The sequence below is a fragment of the Fringilla coelebs genome, assembly GCF_963513975.1.
Source record: "Fringilla coelebs genome assembly, chromosome: 10".
Classification (NCBI taxonomy): Eukaryota; Metazoa; Chordata; class Aves; order Passeriformes; family Fringillidae; genus Fringilla; species Fringilla coelebs.
In genome coordinates this window covers 2,817,013-2,837,924 of record NC_140036.1, presented here as the reverse complement: position 1 = coordinate 2,837,924, position 20,912 = coordinate 2,817,013, and the positions used below count along the sequence as shown (strand labels likewise).

The 20,912-nt window shown below is 44.2% G+C and overlaps 1 protein-coding gene across 2 annotated transcripts in view; it reads right to left on the bottom strand.

The window, feature by feature from the left end:
- Positions 1-18,708, bottom strand: part of ARHGEF4 (Rho guanine nucleotide exchange factor 4) — a 117,606-nt gene extending 98,898 nt beyond the window's left edge. The window contains exon 1 of one of the 2 annotated variants that reach the window (XM_084212488.1): positions 18,674-18,708. Coding sequence is in view for 1 of the 2 variants with exons in the window: in XM_084212487.1 (XP_084068613.1) it covers positions 10,625-10,811 (187 nt within the window). In the remaining variant the exon portion in view is untranslated. Of the gene's footprint in view, positions 1-10,624; positions 10,903-18,673 lie in introns of those variants that run through there. The other variant, XM_084212487.1, reaches the window with a different exon arrangement.
- Between the last annotated feature and the right edge of the window lie 2,204 nt (positions 18,709-20,912).

Sequence of the window (20,912 nt, the reverse complement as noted above, 5' to 3'; positions counted from 1 at the left end):
GAGAGAGCTTGGGCCCTTCAGCCTGGGCAAGAGAAGGCTCAGGGAAATCTGGACAATGTGTACCTCATGAGGGAGGTGTAGAAGACACAGTTATACTCTGATCTGGTGGCCAATAAAAGGACAAGAAGGAATAGATATAAAGCAAGTACAGTAAATTCTATTCCAATATAAACTTTTTTTACTCTAAGGATAGCCACAGCCTGAAAGAGGTTGCAGAGTCTCCATTCCTGGAGATATTCAAACTTGACTGCTCCTGCAGGTGATTCTGGTTAGAGCATTGGAGTAGGATTAAACAGCCTCCAGGGGTGCCTAAAGCATTCTGAGATTCAGGCTGTTTAGAAGCCCTGAAGCAAAACTAGAAACTTCTACAGCAGGTAAAATTTTCAGGAGTAGCCCAGGGCAGAGGATGTTTCAGCTCTCCAGGACTCTGGAAATTCAAACATGATTAAAGGAAATCAGTGTCAATCATGCAATTCAGCTTCCTTGCAAAGCAGAGTCATGCAGGGGGAATCCTCCATCCTCCCTGCTGCCTGATCAGAGAAGGAAAAGGATCAATGCTCCAGCCAGCACAGCAAACCACACAAGCCAAGCTACCACTAAAACTATTTGTCACAAGTTTGGGAAGTAACAGAAAGAAGTTACTCCTGCTCTCCCCTGCCTCCAGTTTGCACCTAGCCAAGACTCACCTTTCTCTGAGCACTCAGGAATTGTTGAACTGCCCCTTCTTTGCTTAGCATGACAAAGGAATTGGGTCTCAGTCAGCTGTAAAGTTAAAGCACTGGTGCCACTGCAAGTCAGTGAACACCTCAAGAGAAGTGTCAAGCAGAAGAATGGGTGTCTGGCCCTCTGACAAGTGAACAGAATGGTTCTCCTCTTCCCTATACTCCCAAAAAAATCATGAATCATCTTCTGGTTTTTCTTATTACGACTGGAAAAGCCTTTGCCAGTGCCTTTTTCAAAAATGAAAACTGAAAGAAAGAAAGAAAGGTGGCACCTGAGAGGAAGACAGAATCCCAGGTTGCAGGTCCCACCTTTACTCAGAAAAAACCCCATGTATTTGGCCAAGCAGCCTTTCAGGACTTGGATGCAGCAGTGTTCACACTCATCTGCATTTGTGATTTCAGAGACATCAAGAATGATTCAGATGAATAAAGACTAATGACCTGGCCATAATTAATTCAGTGTATTTTTAAATAATTCTGTTCAAGTGTCAAGTCACAGGCTTGAAACACTGACATTTCTTTTGTCTTACCCTTGGAAGTACTTTTTTCTCCTTCTGGAAGCTAAGTTCTCCAGATCAGAGGAGTTACCTGGATTAGACAATCACAAGTGGCTGCCTAAAAGATGCATAGGCTGTCCTACATACTATTACTTTGGAGATGCCCTCCAGTGGCTCAAAAATGATGGTCAAGTGACATTTGGGGGCCAAGCAGAAGTCCCAGCCATGCAGTTTGTGCTCTCAAGTGAGCCAGAAAAAGCAGCATGAGCACAGGTGAGCATTATGCCACCAACTGTGACTATAGATTCACAGAAGAAAACTTGACCAACCCCCAGAATTCAGCCTGTGCAGAGAACTGACACTAAGACAGCGTGAAATAGGACTGCCAGGCCCTAGACTTATGACAGCATAGAGATTGTGGTGAAGCTCAGAAATGGGACCAAAAATAGCCCAAATTAAATTATTTTGTGCTCTCCAAAGAGAAATGACATATCCAATCAACAAGTTTCAGTAGAGATGGGTTCTGCATATTTTTAATTTATTCAGGCTTTTAAGGCCGATAAGAATGCCACATTTCAAATTGATCCAAATCCACTGTTTGGGGGGTATTAGTAACGCTGTGTTTTCATAATAAACTCTCTTAAAAGGTTTATTGTCAAAGCTTCTTTCAGGCATGCAGAGTAGGTTTTTGCCCTGAGCAGGATGTACCATCAGTGACCTCGAGCTGACACACAGCTCTGCTCAGGGAGAGGGCCCTGAGAGAGTCAGCAGGAGCTGAGCCAAGCCAGGGCTTCAAACAACAGCTCCAGCATCCAGACTGATGTTCTCTTATCCAGGTCACTCTGTATTGCCAGAAACTGTGCCAGTTTCAACACAGCCACACAGCAGAATCTGCAGATTCCTGCTGTAGGGCTGGGAACAGCCCAGTGCCTCCCTCTGGGACTGTTCACCTGCCTGCAGCCCCCTGCTGTCACCTCCCAGCTGGTGACACCTCCCAGCTGGGACCCAGCTCACCTCTGAACACTGCAGGAGTGTATTTTTGGACAAACTCTGACCTGGCCACTTGAGCACACAGGGCTGCTGTGATCCTCCAGAGCTGCACTGTGTCCCAGACCAGGGACAGTGTCACAGAGCATGGTCACTTCCCTTGATGGCTCAGGGGGCTGGAGCAGGGCTGGATGGAGTTCAGAGCAATAAAGTGGAGATTTATTGATATTTATTGAGGTGCCTTCAGAGGCCACACCCTGGCAGCACCAGAGTCCTGACTCTGCCCTGGGGGCTCCAAGGTGGGAGCAAAAGAGAGCTTGGTCATGAGATCTCACATTTTTATAGGCTTTATTCCATTTGCATACAGGAGTTTACTGCCCAATTAAGAGCTTCAAATGATGAAGTTTCATCCTCCTCTTTTCACATTGTTCATGCTTTGGGCCTGATTGTCTTTCAGTCCCCAGCTGGAACAGGATTGTTCTGTCTCCAGCACCCTGTGCAAAGATCCCAGTGACACTTGATATAAAGCTAAGAGCTGCACCCCAAAGCAGAACAGAAACACTGAAATCCCAGGGTGTCACCCTGAGGGCCAGCAAGGGAAGTCACAGCAGAGGAGCAGCTCCAGCAGCCCTTGGGTTCAGCAGGTAAGACTGATTCTCACTGCCTGCTGAGCCTGAGCTCCCAAACAGCTCAGGCTGGGTTTGTTTGCATTCAGTAATTCTGTAGACAGCTTCTCCTCCTTTGAGCTCAGATGTGCCTTGGCATTTGTAAAGATCCCTGCAATAGGGAGCAGAATCCCATTATAGGGAGCAGAATGATGTTAATGGCAGCTCCAGGGACAGGGAGCTGGAGCCAGTGGGTGCACAGGCCCTGCTTGTGGTGTTCCTTTGCCTCTTAGAACACTCCATGAGCTGCAGTTTCCCAATGCCAAGTCTGTGTTTTTGCATGTACACCCCAGCTGGGTGTGATTGTGGCTCACAAAGAACTGAGGGCTTCTCACACCTGGCCTGGAAAGTTTCCATTGGCCAAGGGAGAGCAGAGCAGCTCAATCCTACCCATTCCAACAGATCATTTTGTGTTAACACTGAATCTCCCAGCTCACTGCCTTTTCCTGCATTTTTAGGGACACTTCGATTAAAAAAAAAAGAAAAAAGAAAAGTGCCTAATTCAAAACTACCTAGTGGAAAGTATTTCCATTAGCCAAAAGGGAAAATCTTGCAATTTCACTCCCACATAGAAATAAATCTCTGCCAGCTGTTTTGAAAACATCATTAGTCTTATCTCCCTTTATTCTCAACATGGAGCATTCCAATACCAGCATAATGATACTTTCGTATTTTATAGAAAATTTTTAAAATATCAAAATTCTGCATTTACCTCATGTTCCTGACACAAAACTTCTTTTTCAAGTTATTTTATAACTACTCACATGAAATTAACCTTTCAAAGCAAAAGGATGGTACCATGTACCTTTACAGTACACTTGAAATGGATTGCAAATTATTATTTAGGGATTTATCAGATCCTTTTAGAAGGGTTCTGAAAGAAACCTTATCCAATGATAGACAAAAAAAAAATGCAGAGCCCACATCTAGAAATGCTTCTTTTTGAGAAAGCTCACTGAAGAATGTTCTAAACTTAACTAATGAATAACCTTGTGTGTATGTATATGTATATATTTATATCTGTGCATGTATATACACATATATTTGTATACACTTCCACTTAAACATGAAATAAAATGTAATTCAACACAGTAAGAACAAGGAGGATATTCAAAACAATTGTGAACTCAGCTGCCTCTAGCACTTGATTTCCCTCCTATTCTATGACCACTTGCCAGCCTTCACCCTGCTGGAGGCACAGAGTGCAGGAATCAGCTGCAGGTGGGGTGATGCATTAGAGCATCCATAAGCACTCCCTGGGATACAGCACAACTTGGAAATGGCTCAATTACTCCAGCAAAGCAATTACTCTGTACTCCATGGCAAAAAGAAAAAAAAAAAAGGTTTATTTGAGCTCTTATGAGCCAACATCATAGTCCAGGGAATCTCTTGCTCCTTGCCTAGCAGGGACTGAGAATAACAGCAGCAAAGCTCTCTACCTGTTTAGGCAAATACACCCCCAGGGATATTTGTAGTAAGAGCTGCCAACACTTGGATGTTCACACAATGTAATCCAAGACATTAACCAGGTGCAAACCATGTTCCTCTCAGCTTACATCCAGGCTACTGTCTCGCTTTCATGTGCAGACACACACTTCTAGGAGCAGCTTTTTGAGAATGGCACAGCCACTGAAGGCACTCAGTATCCATCACAGCTCATCTCGAGACTTTGGGCCTGCTCAGACCAATGTCCTGTGCAGTCCAGCACACTCAGCTCGTCCCTGGCACTTTTAAACAAATCACTGAACAAGTTAGTTGGTTTAACAAACACCAGGCCACAAAAGGATTGTGAGATGAGACAGGATTCTAATTAAATTAGAAGCCTCCTCAGATAATTACTGACACTCAGAAGAGGGCTATATGTCTCTAATCCTTCAAAGACATTTCTCATGGTCCAGAAGAATTGCAGAACAAGACCTTAGTAGGGAATAAGCTTAGTTACAGACAAGCTTAATAATTTAAAGGCCACATCCCAATGGCAAAGGACAGGCAGGACTGTGTCCCTAAATTGTTTAACTTAACTAATTGCTAAGCAGCCATGGCAAAACTGCACCTGGTGTAGGCAGCAAGCACACACACTCCCTGTGACCACTGGGCACAGACACTATTTGCCAGCCTGTGCTTTAATCTATTTTTGCTGGGTTTTTATACCTACATGAACTAGACCCAGATAACACAAATGGAAAGGAATGGTCAAGTTTCTGCCAGCCTTTGGGTGTCTGCCTAAAGGTGGAAAAGAAAGGAAGGGTCAGGCAAGCTTCATGGCACCTCTTCATTTCCCTTTCCTTTACTCTCTTGGACCATGCTAGTTTCCTGCTGCAAGAGCTGTGATGCTGGCAGCACTGAAATCAGGTGGCTTAAAGCTGTTTCATATCTATGCAGAAAAATAACAGCAATTGAAGCTGGGATATATCCCAGAGAAGTGCTAGTTTGAAAGACTGCTCTAAAGGGAACTGAATCTTTGAGAAAATACAGCCTCAGAAGTTGTCATATTTCTCAGCAAAGAGAATAGTGATCACAATCTAAATGTTCTTCATGGGAGTGGTTGTGAAGGCAAAGGATGAGGATGGTGTACCTGTGACACCTGGGGAAGTATCACAGGCAGTGTTGCAAAGATTTAGCTTTTCCCTGCTTCAAACACAGCATCAGCAAAGATGGGAATGTTTATTTCTGATAGTCACAGGTGCTAATCCGTGCCTCACAGGGACATGAGAATAAGTGTTTGCTCATTTTGAAACAACACAAAAAAAATCTCAAGGGAAAATCAACTAGAATCACCCACAACACATTAACATATAATTGAACTCCAAAGCAGCTGAACTTACAAAATCTGGTTCTGCTACAAACAGAGGTACAGAAACATAATTAGACTTCCTACCTATATTAACACTATTTTTATTCCCTTTAATGGAACACACGATGCTAGAGGATACTTTTCACTGAAAAAAACCATTTCTGTAAGTGTACTAAATGTGTGAAGTGGCCAAGTTTACACACAGTTAGCATTGACTGAGATTCCCTTTACTGGAATGAACTCAACCACTTACTAATATAGATGCCCTCACTATCTGAATGTGATGCCAAGTCACATTCAGCAACACTCAACACTATTTGGAAGATGTGTTTTCAACTAAGAAGTATTTACTTAACTTTAAGGCAGCTCACTAGCTCATTCTAGAGATGTGCATCTTGTAATTCTTTCTCCAAAGTTCAGGATTGCCCTTAGGTTTAACCTTACTATATTAGTCACCATTACAAATTAATCTACACAGAGAAAAAAAAAATCCAAGTGAATTTAGCATGGATTGTTATTTGTTTGTTCTTAAATCCATCAGTTATTTGTTCAGAGGATGAGTGGGAGTTATTCTGGCAGGTGACAGGAGATATATGAGGGAACACATGGGACATGTTAGAGTGCAAGCAATGAATCCAGCTCAGGATTTGCCAAGGTAATGGTGCAACACAACCTGGAGAAGCTGCACTGGATGCTCTGAGGCACTCACTTTTTTTCCTCCCTGCTCTCCTTTGGATGCATTCTGAAGCAATTTGAACCTTAATCTCCCCTGGTGTGACCTCTAACTCTTGCTGACTGAGTGACCTTAGAGAAAGAAGGATCAGTGGAATTATGCACTGCAGTCCATGAACACAGCTGAAGACATCAGTACCAAAAACACAGGGCTAGAGGAAGAAAAAGGAAAAAGAAAAGGCTCAAAAGAAAATCTTTTGCCAAACAAGAAAGACTCAAAGCATTTGCCACAGCTCTATTACTGGCTCTCTCATCAGCCACAACAATGAAATGAAAAACTTGGAAAAAACCTTCCTAAAAAACCCACAATTTTCTTTTTAAGGTCTGAATGAAGAAAAAAAAAACCCTCCACACCCATGCTTCATGTTTTCTTGTTTGTTTAAAGGCCATATTCCCAAGGGCTGTAGATGAGCATATCTGCATATTAGGAGCCACAAATCTGTGCAGAGGCTCACTGAAGTGGAGCCTGTACAATTAAATTGCTACATGTGCACAAATACACAGAGGATCCCAGGGAAACTATGGCAACCACCAGTCCTCCAGGTTGTGATTCCCCCTTTGTCCCTACCTTTCTTTGCTCTTCCAGTCCTTCCCAACTTGGACAAGAAAAAGAATAAACAGAAGTGTTAATGAGGTTAGGATTGGACCTGCAACAAAGGAGCTGGAAAGGCAAAGAGAGCTGCTCACAGGCTTCAACCTGGAAACATCCTGAAGGAAAAACTTTGCAGTGGAGTTGTACAACAGTGATGAATGGGATGCAGGCAGCCCTGGGGTACAAAATCCTGCCTAGGAAACCAGGGCTGGAGCACCCAGAGTGCCACTGAATCACTGGCACTAAAAGTGACTTTTAATCTGGATGCCTTATGGGGTTTTGGCCAGCTGAGATATTTACAGCCTGATTTTCAGAATTACTGAGCCCCCCCTGCTCCCAGTCCTTTTCTCACAGGAGACCTGCACCAGACTTGGACACTGCTCATAAGTATTTAAAAATAGCAAGGATACTGTCCAAGTATCAAATATACCTTTTTGTCTATCCTAAATCATGCTTTGAAAGTCTTTTGGGCCCTCTGTGAGGATTACTGATGCTTGCAAAGTCCTCTGGCATCCTCAGAAGATGGAGAGCCTGGTAGAGGAGTAAAGCCTTCCTTATTTTCATTTTATTTATTTCATTCCTTATTTTCATGTTTATGCTTAGCTTCAGGGAGAAGGGCCTTCTCTGGTAAAGTAGTGTTTATTGACATTTAGACCAAAAATGCCACTGATACTAAAAAACTCAATTTTTTTTTCACTTCCTACAAGCCTGAACCATGGGGTTTTTTTGCATAGTTGTGTTTCAAGCAGCATTTGCACAGAAGTTTATGCTGTAACAACAGGTCTTTTCTCTTTCAACTGTTTTCAATATTTAGCTTCCCCTCTTGATCAATATATTACAACAAGGTCAACCCCAAACCAAAAGGAATTGTATACTTCATTACTGACTGCAGAGGAAGATAACAAACCAAAGACAGTTTTTGCTCCTGTGAGCCTCAGAAAACTCTGTCTTTTCTACACAGGGGGTGTCAGTTTGTATTTCTGAAATCACACACTGTCAAATGTATGCATACATAAACACACATACATCTCTGTCTCTTCACTTCCTTGGAATCTAAATTATCTAAAAGAAAAACTCCAATGGATGCATTCCAATCGTACCTCCCACCTTCTTTTCACCTCCACATTTCAGTCATTTAAATCTGGTTCATTTCTAATCTTCCCTGAAGTCTTAGACAGCAACAGACTCAGGATAAAGACCCCTAAAGAAAAGGTGATGTACACACAGGGAAAAAAGCAAAACCCTCTGCCAAGTCACCTATGCAGCCTTAAGGAAATGCAGAATCCCTTTCAAACAGGGAGAGGGACTGATTCATCCCTCAGACCTTTTTTAATAAAACTTCCTAGTGTTTCCATACAGTCTGTATTCTTTTTTCCCCCCTAACTCCTTGATGTATCCCATGGAAAGATGCTGGAGGCTGCCTGCTCCTCCGAGGAGAGAACATCGCCACATGTTTTAGTTGCTCCTTCTCTCATGCATTGCCAGCTGCTACTGCTCCTGCTGGTTTGTTTTGTCTTTTTTTTCTTGGCTTTTCTGTTTAGGTTTTTTTTGGTTGGTTTAAACAGTGTATTAAATTTTACCATTCAAAAATGTCATTCAGCACAAGCTTTTAAGAAATCCTGCCTCACTCCTCAGACAGGCAATTGACGTTGGTGGAGAGGAGCAGTTCTACCACAACTTCCTAACTTTAAGCCAAAGAAAAATTCTGACAGAGGAGAATCAAAACAAAATAAATTCCCCCTAGTGATCCATTTTTCTCAAGTTTAATCCTAATTCTGTCCTCAATTGTGTTAGTAGTTAGAGACAAACTACTCAGAAATCTTTTGCACAGGAGAGGACACCTACCACACAGGCAGCAAGGAGTCTGAAATGCAGTGATCTGCTTTTATTATTGTATTTATATGTCAATACTGTGCTTATGAAACTTAATTTGGTTTTTCCCTGCCCTCAGTCTGTCTCCATACCGTTTTCTGTTCCATTTCTTCACATCTCTGTATTTCCTGCTAAATGCATGTAGCATCCACAAAATGACACCATGCCTCACAGCCTTGGGAGCAGGATTGTTGTGGAAATGAAAGAGCATTCAGAAAAACAGACAATTTCAGAGCCTGCTCCTGCCATCACCCTCACTTCTTTTGTATCACTGTACACGGTTTGTTTCAAGTGACCTGATTAAACCCAAGAACGCTTCCAGGGAGGGAAGCTGACAGCAAACCCTGTGACACAGAGGGGATGGAACCACTGCTGCAACCCCACACAACTCTGAGCAGAGTTTGCAGAAAGACCCTGTGCCAGACTTCATGCCAACATCAGAGCATGGCTGGGGTTAATTTGCACTCCCAGTTACAAGAGAAAACAGCCAGCAGATGTGAGAATGCAAAAGCACATCATCTTGGACTTGCAGCCCAGATCTTCCCCCAAAACAGAGCACCAAGGGCTTGATCTCACCCTCAGCTTTTTTCCTGTCCCTGGACTCTCAGGGTGTACTGGAGCTGGTTAGTGCTTTTGGCCACCTGGAAGGTGGGGTGTGCAGGGTAGAAAGCCAGGGAGAACAGACACCCTGCTGTAGCCCTTTCCTGTATGGTTGTGCAGTCACTCACACTTCAGCAGAGACTCCAGAGCTGCAATGGAGATTTTATTAAACAGCTCTGAATCTACAGTAGCAGATGGAATGATAAAACCTTTCAATAATTAAAAGTACACACAACTAAAGCAGATTACACAGAACTGCACCCTAAATTCTTCCCAAGCCTTGATTCTAGCTGGTAGCACTGGGTATTCTTACTAAGGAAATGGCAGGCACTGGTGGCCTTGAAGGCACTTGTCTGAATTTATCTAAGAGAGGAACTAATTTACTGCAGCTCTATTAAAAATCTCTCTAAACAGCAACAGCTGAACAGCTCAGCAGTCATTGGCCAGCAACATCATTGCCAGGATCCTTTGCTAGGATCAGTTGGGAATGAGAAAGCTTCTTTAGTATGCTTGCAGTTCAAACATTCAAACCCTAAACAGGCACATCAGTAACTAAAAACCAGAATGCCAGATCCAGACAGGCTGAGCTACACGAACATGCCTCCAAGATCTCTCGTTCAGAAAGACATTTAGGAATGGATGGGAAAGCAAAACCTGAACTTGAGCAGCTGGTTCAGGGAACTGCCTTTCCCTCCTTCAGTGCACAGCAGTGCAACCCTACCTAGCTCTCATCTGCTGCACAGCACTTGCCTGGGCATTTTCTAGAGGCAGTGATACTCTCTCCACTGGAATTTACACAGAGAAATATCAACTCTAACATTCAGCTCTATATGATTAAGCTGAAATGAGAAATGTTCCAATAGACAAGGACAGCTGTAATCAGGTAGAAGCCCACACACTGTTTCCAAAGCCATTAAAGACCTATTTCTTCCCTCCTGACTTAAGAAGTCTATCAAGGATCTGTGTTGTTTTGGTTTAGGTTTAGGTCTGCAGAGGGTACAGCCAGCAAACACTGCATGCTTTGGTTATCTCTCCAGATGAAGATACTGCATTTCCAAATTATATACTTTATAAGGTTTGGTTTCTCAAGGTCAGTGCAATATCATAGAGCTGGTTAAAAAAAAAAAAATAGAAAAAGAAAAAGGAAGAAAAGAGCCCCTTACCTGTGGCAGAGTGCAGACTCTCCAAGCTCCAGTACCTGGACAGGACGCCTCTCATGCCACCACCACCACACACCACCCCGCTGCTGTCTGAATCCGAGCCCGGCGAGAGCCCGGAGCTGCCACTGCTGCTGCAGTTCTCGGCACTGTGTGCCCCGCTGGACTCGCTGGGGCACTGCTGGGTCCTCATGCAGGCGGCTGCCAGGGGGAGCCGGGGGCTCCAGGGGGCTGCGGGAGGCGAGCAGCGCTCTGCGGAGCTCGGGCAGGGCAGCGGGACCTGGCAGCGCCGGCGGAGCTCTGGGCTGGATCCCGAGGCTCCGCTCCGCTCGCCTCGATGCATCCTGACATCATAGGGGTCCGCTAAGGAGGCTCCCTCTGAGGCGGCTCCGCTGCGCCCAGCCGCAGCTCCCGGCCGCTGCTTTTTATTAAAGCCGATTTCAAGGCATTAAGGAAGCAAGGGGTGAGACGGAGATCTCTCCTCCTAATTTAGCAGGTCTGGCAGGTTAAAAATAAATACGTGGAAATAGTAGAATTTCGTGCGTTTTAAAAATGCCCGAGTGAGAGAGACCTTGCGTTATCTGCTTCCCCTGAGAACTCAGAAAGGATTTAACATATAAACTAATCGTGTTTAGAACTGGCTGTGGCTGCTGCTATTAAAAAACTATTTTTGTAAGTACTCGGAAAAAGAATTCAAAATGAAATTAAAGCCAGGAAAACACAGACTGAGATTTGGGGAGATTGCAGCTGGGAGTTTTGAAAAATCATTTAGCATCCACTCCCAGACTGCAGACCTGGTATGATCTCTGGTTCCATGTGCAATCTTTGTAAGAGACCTCAGTCCCAGCTGAAACAGCATCACTACCATTTACTAGAAAGTTTTATATTCTCACTACCTAACAGGAGATTCACTGTATAAGAAGGATCCTGAAAGAATCCCAGTTTGCTGGGAATGCAGAAATACCTGTGCACTTCAACAACAGCTTTGAGGCACCACAGAGATTTTGTAATAAAGGACATTCCTGGGCTGCCACTCTGCTCAAAGACCTTGGAGACAGCAGATTTGTCCAACTACCAAAATAATTTAAGAGTAGCCACATGGTTTGTACCCTGTGCAGCAGAAAACAGTGTAAGACCAGAACTAGCTTGATTCAGTGTGGGATTACCCAGGCCAGGGGAAAGTTGAGCCAGGTGAGACTGCAAGTAGTGGTTGGACCAAAGGAGGAGATCAGTTCCCCCAGCACATATGGCAGAGGGACAGCCACAAAGGAAAACCCCACACTGCTCCTGTCACATGGAGAGTGAACCCAGACACCCAAATCCAAACCCAGGAGCCCAATTTCACACAAGAACTGAAAATACTTATTTTACAATTTGTATGTAAGGTGGCCTTTGCAAAGTAAATAAGGCAATCACAGCTTGTTCCAATAGAGACTCCTTTGAGTTTGCATCACTATTCACACAGCAGCAGAGTTATTTCAGTGCAGTAAGCCTTCTGGTTTACTGAGTATTTCCTAAAAGGAAAAAAATGTCACACTCCATCACTGGAGAATATCACAAAGCACCCAATAATGCTGAACCAACTTAAATATTTCAGCTATTCTTTAAAAGTTCTTTAAAATAATGGTCTCTGCAGCAGTAAAAAAAAAATGGTATTTCTAGTGATCTGTAAAGAAATAATTCTTTCAATTATCTTCTGAATGTAGCTACTTAGAGCAAAATATCTAATACTTCCTAACAGAGAAATGGAAATGTGTTCTTGATTTGACTGCAGTAGAACCACTCTTCTGCATTGATCTGGCTCTTCCAGAGCTGCCTGCATTCATGTACAACTGGAGAGAAACTCTTCTTGATCCCAATAACCAGGGGAAGGTAAATTAAACATTGTCAATAAAGACAAATGCAGCTGTTCTGTAGATTTGGAGAACAAGGCATTGAGAAGAAGAAAGACAGTGCAGCTCTTCAGACAGCAAAGGTGCTAAAGAGAGGCTACAATTCAGTCCTACTTATCCTTATGTCTGTTGTAGGAATGCACTGGAGAGGAATTTTCTATTAGAATGGGAAGAAGAAAAATTCTACACAGCCAGATTGTGGAAAGCAAACATTTTGTCAGAGTTCAAGAACTGGAACCCATCATAGAGGGGTTCCACCAACTACAGATTTTGTTGTAAAATCCACAGGAAGATTTTCTTCTGTGACATTAGAGAGAGAAGTTATCTAAGGTTGATGCAGCAGTAGCTGACTCCAACTAAAGATTAAGAATCTCACTGCACAGCCTGGTAAAGATAGCCAAGCTAACTTTGGACAACCTGATCCTAAATATCTGTTGGATTTTTTAGCCTCTCTTGGGTTCTTCTATAATCTTGTAGCATTGAACAGTAATTACCAGAATCGTTCAGGATTTCCTAGGACTTTATTCTTCTCTCTTTGTCCCACAGAAGGTTTTTATTGGTATGCTAAATCTTTCACCACAGTAGCAAATACAGACAATCCCACTCAGCTTGCTAAGACAAATTTTCAGGAACTCAGCCACTACCAGACCCTGTTTTTAAGACTGGATGAAACCCTTTGAGTGAGCACATTATCAAAGACCTCACAGAGGGCAAATGTTTGTGGCTGTGGTTAAACAGAACCAAGATTGGCATAGTGGGTCTAATCTTCCTGTGATTAAGAGACAAAGTGAAAAGTATACAGTAGGCAATGTGATTATTTTTTAGCCACTTAAATTCAATTATACTCCTCTAGTTAATGGGGATGGAACAGACATTTCATGCTACAGCTACCATGATACACTTCTGGGAACTTGCATGCCACTTTCTTCAAGAGCTAAAATGACAAAAATGGAATAAATAACTCAGCTTGCTATTTTGCTGAACTACAGGACTGCTAAATATTTATAAGACATAATGAAGTCCTGTTATTGAGCTAATATTTTCCCTCTTGAACAGATTTCTCCAGTGGCTGTCAAACATCTTCACATTAACTGTTGCCAAGTGTGAGTTTAACAGCACATCTATAGCTGGGAAAAGAAGATGAAAGATGTCCACATGATGTTGAGTAAACAAACAGTCCCTTTGCCTCTGAGAAATACTTTCCACTGCACCAGGGAGGCTGGAGGATAACTCAGTATCACTAAGTGGTCACTGTTTTCCAGACTATCCACAAAAGATTCAGCCCTTGAGAACTTGGCTTGCCTATTCTTGTTGCAGGATTTCCAAGGCCACCAGTATGTTCCTCATCAGCACACATCAGTCATAGGGAATTCATGCCTCTCTGCTTGGCACAGCCAACCACAGCTCTGTGTTTTAACTCCAGGGCATCTCTTGTAGATATCTGACACAAAATTCAAAGATCCGAGGCTCTTCTAATCTGACAAGACATGTGGAAAGTTGCCCAAAAGATTTGGTCTGCATTTAGATAACAATTTAAAATAATACAGGTATGAGATTTGTTCTAGAACAGCTGCAAACAATTCTTGTAATACACAGGTTTCAGGTTCCTCCCTCTATGAGGATATGACAAACCCTGGAGGTTTATTGTCATGTGTGTCCCTGTCCCAGTCCAAAAGTTTCAGAGTGAGAGGCAGACTGAGGGAAACACCTGGGAAAGGGTAACAAGCTGGCACAAGAGTAGAAAAGTCACTGCCTGAGAGGCATGGATAGCAGTGAGAGCAGGGATGTCAAGAAACTCCAGTTCTCAGGCTGGTACCTGTGTCTGTCTGTCACTGTGTCACCTTGTGATTGCTTCCTGCTGGAAAGTCCCTAGGGAAAAGCTCAGAAACAGCAGCATCTGTCCTGAATGTTCCTTCTGCTCTAGACCCGTGGGCTGGTAGCTCTCACACCCAGAACTGTCCCTCCCCTGGCTTCAGCCTTGTTGCAGCTATGTTCTCACAGCTGCAGCCACTGTCCAAACAGCTTCCCAGCAACAGCCCCAATTTTAGGCAGTCTTCAGTCTATAAATAAAGAAATATCAGACTCAGGAGAGATTGGTTTCATAGCCTAAAAGACAAACATGCTGGTCCACTGCTTTAACCCAAAGCCGGCTACTGCTCACTCCAGCACATACTGGACACTTCCCTCCCACCCTTTCCTGGTACAGTACCTGTGTCAAAAGGTCTTCAGAGGCTGCTAAAAAGCAGAAAAGCATTCCCATATCTACTTTAGGAAGTGACTTGCTTCCTAACCTGGCAGTAAGGAACAGACTGAACGGTACAAATGAAGACTGGGAGTACCCAGACAACCAGAAAAGGATGAGACTGAAGGGGGACCTCCCTGCAGTCAGGCTTTCTCACACAGGGAGGCAGAGGGACAGACAACAATCTCTCCTCTCTGACAGTCAGTGACAGGACCCAAGGGAATAGCCTCAAGTTGTGTCAGGGGAGGTTTAGATTGGATATTAGGAAAAGTTTTTCTCACTCAGATGTAGTTATGGTATTTTATGAATTTTTTTTTAGGATTTTTCTTCTTGAGAAGCTGAGAGGCTTCAAGAACAAAGTGAAACAATTATTATTTCCTGCTGTAGAATGCAATAGGTAGATCTGTGATTACTCTTATGTAGTTGTTTCTAATTAATAGCTAATCACAGTCTAGCTGTCCAGACTGTCTCAGTCAGAGACAAACTTTTGTTATTAATTTTTTTCTATTCTTCGCTTTCTGATAAAATCTTTTCTTCTATTCTTTTAGTATAGTTTTTAATAATATATATATCATAAAATAATAAACCAAGCCTTCTGAACATACAGGCAACTTTCTCATCTCTTCCCTCATCCTAAAACCCCTGCACTGTTGCACTCAGAGGGTGATTGGACACCAGGGCAGTGGTCCCAGCACCAAGCCAGCCTGAGTCCAAGAAGCATTTGGACAAAGCCCTCAGGCACATGGTGTGGCTCCTGGGGACTGCCAGGAGTTGAACTTGATGATCCTTTTGGTCCCTAATGATCCTTTTAGGTCCCTTCCAAACCAGAATATTCTGTGAACTAAAGGGGAAAGACGCTCGATATTCACCAACACTCCCTGCTGAAGCGTGTGTGCAGCCAAGAAAGCTGTTCCCAAACCATTCAGGCTCCCAACCCATGTTTGAGCAGGATGGCAGAGCTTGCTGCCCTTGGGGGTGCCTGTGTGTGCTGGAGGGGGTTCAGCTGCACCCTTCCCACCAGGGGCTCTGCTGTGCCCAGCCCACCATCTTTGGGGGTTTGGAACAGCAGCCCTATGAGGAACCCCTGAGGGAGCTGGGGGTGTTTAGCCTGGAGAAAAGGAGACTCTGAGTTGACCTTATCACTCTCTACAGCTCCCTGAAGGGTAGTTATAGTCAGGTGAGGTTGGGCTTTCTCTCCAGGCAGCACTGACAGAACCAGAGGTCCCAGTCTCAAGCTGTGCCAAGGGAAATACAGGTTGGATATCAGGAAAGAGTTTTTCACAGAAAGTGTGATAAAGTTCTGGAATGGCTGCCCAGGGAGGTGGTGCAGTCCCCATCCCTGGGTGTGTTTAACAAAGCCTGGATGTGGCACTGGGTGCCAGGGTTGAGTTGAGGGGTTGGGGCTGGGTTGGACTCCATGATCTTAAAGGTCTCTTCCAACCTGGTGATTGTGTGATTCTGTGATTCCACAGCGGTCAGAGCCACCTGCCGGTGCCGCACGGCTCCGCAAGACCCTCCAGGCCCGAGGCAGAGCGGCAGTGCCGGTCCGGCTGCGGGGACAGCGGGGACAGCTGGCAGCCTGTCCCTTCCTGCCAGCGGGGCACAAAGCAGCGAGAGCGGGGGCTCCTACTGCGGAGAGGGCAGAGACGGGCACAGCAGGTCCAGCGTTAAAATGAAACTTTGCACTCGCGCTGTTCCTGCAAAATGCACCCAGCCCAGCCTAGGAGAGCCGGGCTGTCACCAGCTCCTGTCCCAGCCCCTGGGTAGGTGCATGACAGGGTGTGAGAGCTGTGCACGGCACCTTTTGGGCTGGGACCATCGCAGCCATCATTTCACACCTGCAGAACTACAGAGGTCTCCATCCCCCATCCCTCCCAGTCTCTGCAGCATTCTCTGCACAAGGTGACAAGGTCCAGACTTTAGGAGTGGGAAATTTATCTGTTTTTCAACATGGAAGTATCTAATAGCGCTGGATATTGCATAGTACTTTTATATCCACTGTCTTTAGGATTAAAGCATAGACTGGAACCATTAATACAAGCAGATGCAGCTTTGGAGTTAGAAATCTTAAAATGAGATTAAATGAACTATTTTATATTTACATGCCCTACAGCTCTGTCAAAAGCAACAGGTATCACAACAAAGCTGTGCAACAACCAAAGAGGGCATTCTGCTGTGCTGCTGCTGCCTCAAGGACATAGCCAGTCTTAAAACTGATCCACCAGCTTTAGAATATTACTTCAGTAACTTGAAGTTTTCTTCTCATCCCCATCCTACCACAGGCAGGACACATGCCCACGTTCATCTCCCCCAAAATGCTTCAAATGAAGCCCACATGCAGCAGCTAACAGAGATGGCTGTGGCAGAAGAACCCCTGCTTCCTCTCTCCATCACTTTCCTTTCCCAGGAGCATGGTTTTGGTGGTAGAAAAATGATTCTGCTCGATTTCATTTGTTTTGCTGCATTTACTCAGAAATTCTTAGGTCATTGTATGAAACTCACTTGGGCTTATCTCAGGAATATTGTGTGAATCACAGATGATTCAGGTTGCAAGCCCCATTTCTAGACAGCATATAAACACCTACAGCACTGCCAGCTGGTCAGTCTGCATACATTTATTTCCCCTATTCACCCTCAGAAATTCATACATATTTTTTAACTCCTTCATGTCCCAGTTGGGAACTACCATGAAATTTGTCTCAGCTGTGACTCAGAATGTACTTCTATGGCAGCAGTGCTCAGGGATTTCAGCTGATGTCAGAGATGCACAGACAACTCGACAATGATGGGTTTCCATCTGGGATTTCCAAGGAGTAAAGCCACAGCTTTTTTAATTCAGCCAGGGAGCTGGTCCTAAGCATTGGGGCAGCACCAGATGCCTGTGACAGCAAGTGATCAAAGCCCTCAGTGCTGAGAGACCAAAGGCAAGGCTCTCAATACCACAATAATAAATAGTTTTCTTATTTCCAGATCAAGCCTCATGACTCTGTGCAAGAGCTGCACAAAGTGTCAGAAAACAAACCAGTTTTGCTTGACAAAATACTATGACCATTCAACTCTGATGTAATTAGCACAATGTTATTGTCCCTTAATTAGGTAACTCCAGCAGGGTTTAATCGATGGTACAGAGACCTTCTGAGGCAGAAATGGCAGTTTGGCACCCAACTGTGGCTGGCTTTTCCTGGCTAGGTTCCTAACCACCAAACAACTCCTCTGCATTCTGTTTTCCTTATTCCAGCCCAAAGTGCTGTGATAGAGATATCAGCAGTGTTTGGGCAGGCGCTGTCAGATGGAGAATTTAAAAACCTGGCAAAGATACATCTCACAGTTTAATAATCTCTGCAAGTTACATTTTAATTCTGAGAAAGTGTCAGTCATCAGAAATGAAGCAGACATGATACTTCATGTGCATTCCTCATGAAAACACAGCATACTTGTTCTTTAGGGGGATTTAAAGAACAGGAAACTTCTGTCTCTAGAGGCTCATTTAGTTGCTTTAGTGCCTAATTAGCAACCTGAGAGGAATCTCACCATACCCACTGTAGTGCTCTCCAGCAAACACAAGGCAGGGTCTATTTCATCTGCAGAAATCTAATTGAAGAGTGTGATAGAGGTGACATCATTGTAGGTGAGACAGAGTTCTCATGAGACAACACAATGATTCTCCAGCAAGCACACTACCATTGCAAGGAGTAATCTCTTCTTCACTAAAAACCTGCCATGCCTTTAAACAGCACCCTGTTCATCCACTCAGGGAGAAAACAAACCTGAATATGAAAAGCATGTGAAAGATCCCACTCTAAAGCAGATTTCTGCTCAGACATGGATGCAGCAATCATCATGAACAGGTTAGAATGTTTATCACACTCAGCAAAGCAGAGCTTCCCTCCCTCCTGTCCCCAGCCAGCCCAGCGTACGCACCGGGAGCGGAGACGCGCCGCTTGCAGCCCACGCAGTCCAGGCCTGTCGGGGTGCTCTTGGAGAATGAATGCAGCTGCAGCGGCAGGATGTCAAAGGCAACAGGAGATGTGATGGATGGACTCACTCCAGCCTGCAACAGGACAGGGAAAACACAGGCAACAAACATTCAGTAGGAGAAAATGCAGCATTCATCCCAGAGCGCCTCTTCCCACCTCTGAGCCCTGCCTGTGTAAGTAAGCAGCATGTTAGTGGACACACATGGATGATTGTGGCTAGAAATGTTAGAAAACAAAGAGAAAGCCAGGAAAACTGCAAGGTGATACAAACAGATTCATACTTCACATACAGCCACACACACCTCCATTCACAGAGAGTTTCAGTCCTCCCTCTAAAGTGTTTCTAGTGGGGTGGTGAGGGGTTGATATCACTACATGGAATCATCAACCCCTCAGCTGCAGAACTGTTCCTGAAGCTTTGTGACTAATAGGTCCTCTTTTGGTATTTAACATGAAAATAAAGCTTTTCCCTTCAGATTTATTGGTACCAGTCCCCAACCATATAGAATGTGGATAACATTTTTCTCTTCAGCTAAATGTACAAGTGAGAATGCTCACACTCCTCTACCTGGCTGATTGATTTAATAAAACTTATAGAACTTAATTAAACTTTGAAAACTCTATACCACTGCCAGATCTCATTGAATTACTAACTTTTGCTGGTTTAAAGGGGAAAACATAGAGATACATACACATAGCTCATGGCCTCTAATACAGAATGTAGTAATTAAGACATGCTGCAGGTATGCTTTCATCCCTTTTTCCTTTTCTCTCTTTTCTCTCCCGTGGCTGCCACATGCAGAAAACATCAGTGGCTGCGAGATCAGCTGGTCAGTAAGCACTGCTCCCATGGGCACAGCCAGTTTTTCATCTCTATCACTATTGCCCCTTCCTTTTGCCACTGACATTGAGTTACAACATATCCATCCTTCAGTGAGCCAGGACATGAAATATTGAGGTCCAGTATTCCCTCTAGGATCTTTCCCTCTCCCCGCCAGCCCACAGCATGTCCCATCAGCAGAAAGTCTGCTGACCAGCCTTGATGCTGAAACCTCTCCTGATGATGGCCATTAGCCAAACCCTCCTTCCCAAAGTAACCAGCACACAGTGCTCTCACAGCTGGGAGTGCTGCTGCTCCATGCCTGGTTTGGTTTTCTATTCCTGGACTTCACTTTCCTAAAACAAAGAGAACACTGCCAATACTTTGGCACAAATCACTATCTCTTGAGGGATAGCACAAACCCTGTTCCAATTAATCTGAGCAGTGCCTGTTTTTCTAGAAAAGTCACAGCAAAGGCTCAATGGGAGCACACACTCTTCTGGTGACAATGAAAATCAAGCTTATTGGGCCACAGCTCTGAAAATGTCATGGGTAAAGTCTAGGTTATTTACATGGAAGGTGATAGAAAGTATTATTGTTCTGTTTAAGACTAGAAAGCAGAAGCCTGGCCTAGGGCTGTTCCAACTACAGGCTTCATTCTTATTAATTCATGGGACATCAGAGCAAATTTTGGTACAGGCATCATTTGCTTCCTGTGGCATGGAAGGCAGGCCTGTAGAACCCTAACTCGGGAGAAGAAGCATTTTCAGCAGTGTTAGTAACGTGGGGCAGGGATTGCACAACCTACAAGGCAGAGGATGAGAAATGAGGGAGCAGACCATAGTAAAGGTCCTCTCTCCTGTATTTTCTGCCAGAGTTATTTCTATGCTCCTGTGCACAGCAGTTCAGTCCCTGGCAGAGGCTGGGTCTCTGTTGTACATCCATGTCTTGTCAGGTGCACACTGGGGGGAGACTTTTCTCATTAAATGCCCTCCTCAAAATGTATCCATTCCCCCCTTAAAATCTATCTGAGTTATCCACAGTGTTCAAACCATGGTACTACACAACAAAACTTCATTTTCTCTTCTTTTGGACGGAGTAAAATCAGATTTGCAGAAGTCATATCCCAAGCAATGAGCTAAATATCTATTTTTCACTGCTTCTCATTTCTCTTTCAAAATAAAAGAGCTTTTTCTGCATGATACCCCCTCTGGGTATAGCCCCCGATGGGCCTTTTAGGAATCTCTCTAATTTGGCAGTGCACAAACCCTGCTCAAACAAATGCATGTAGAAGCCATGTCTGTGCTTCTATTGCTGTGCACTCAAGAGGCATCAAGCTTACAAGCCAGGGTTTAAGTTTTTG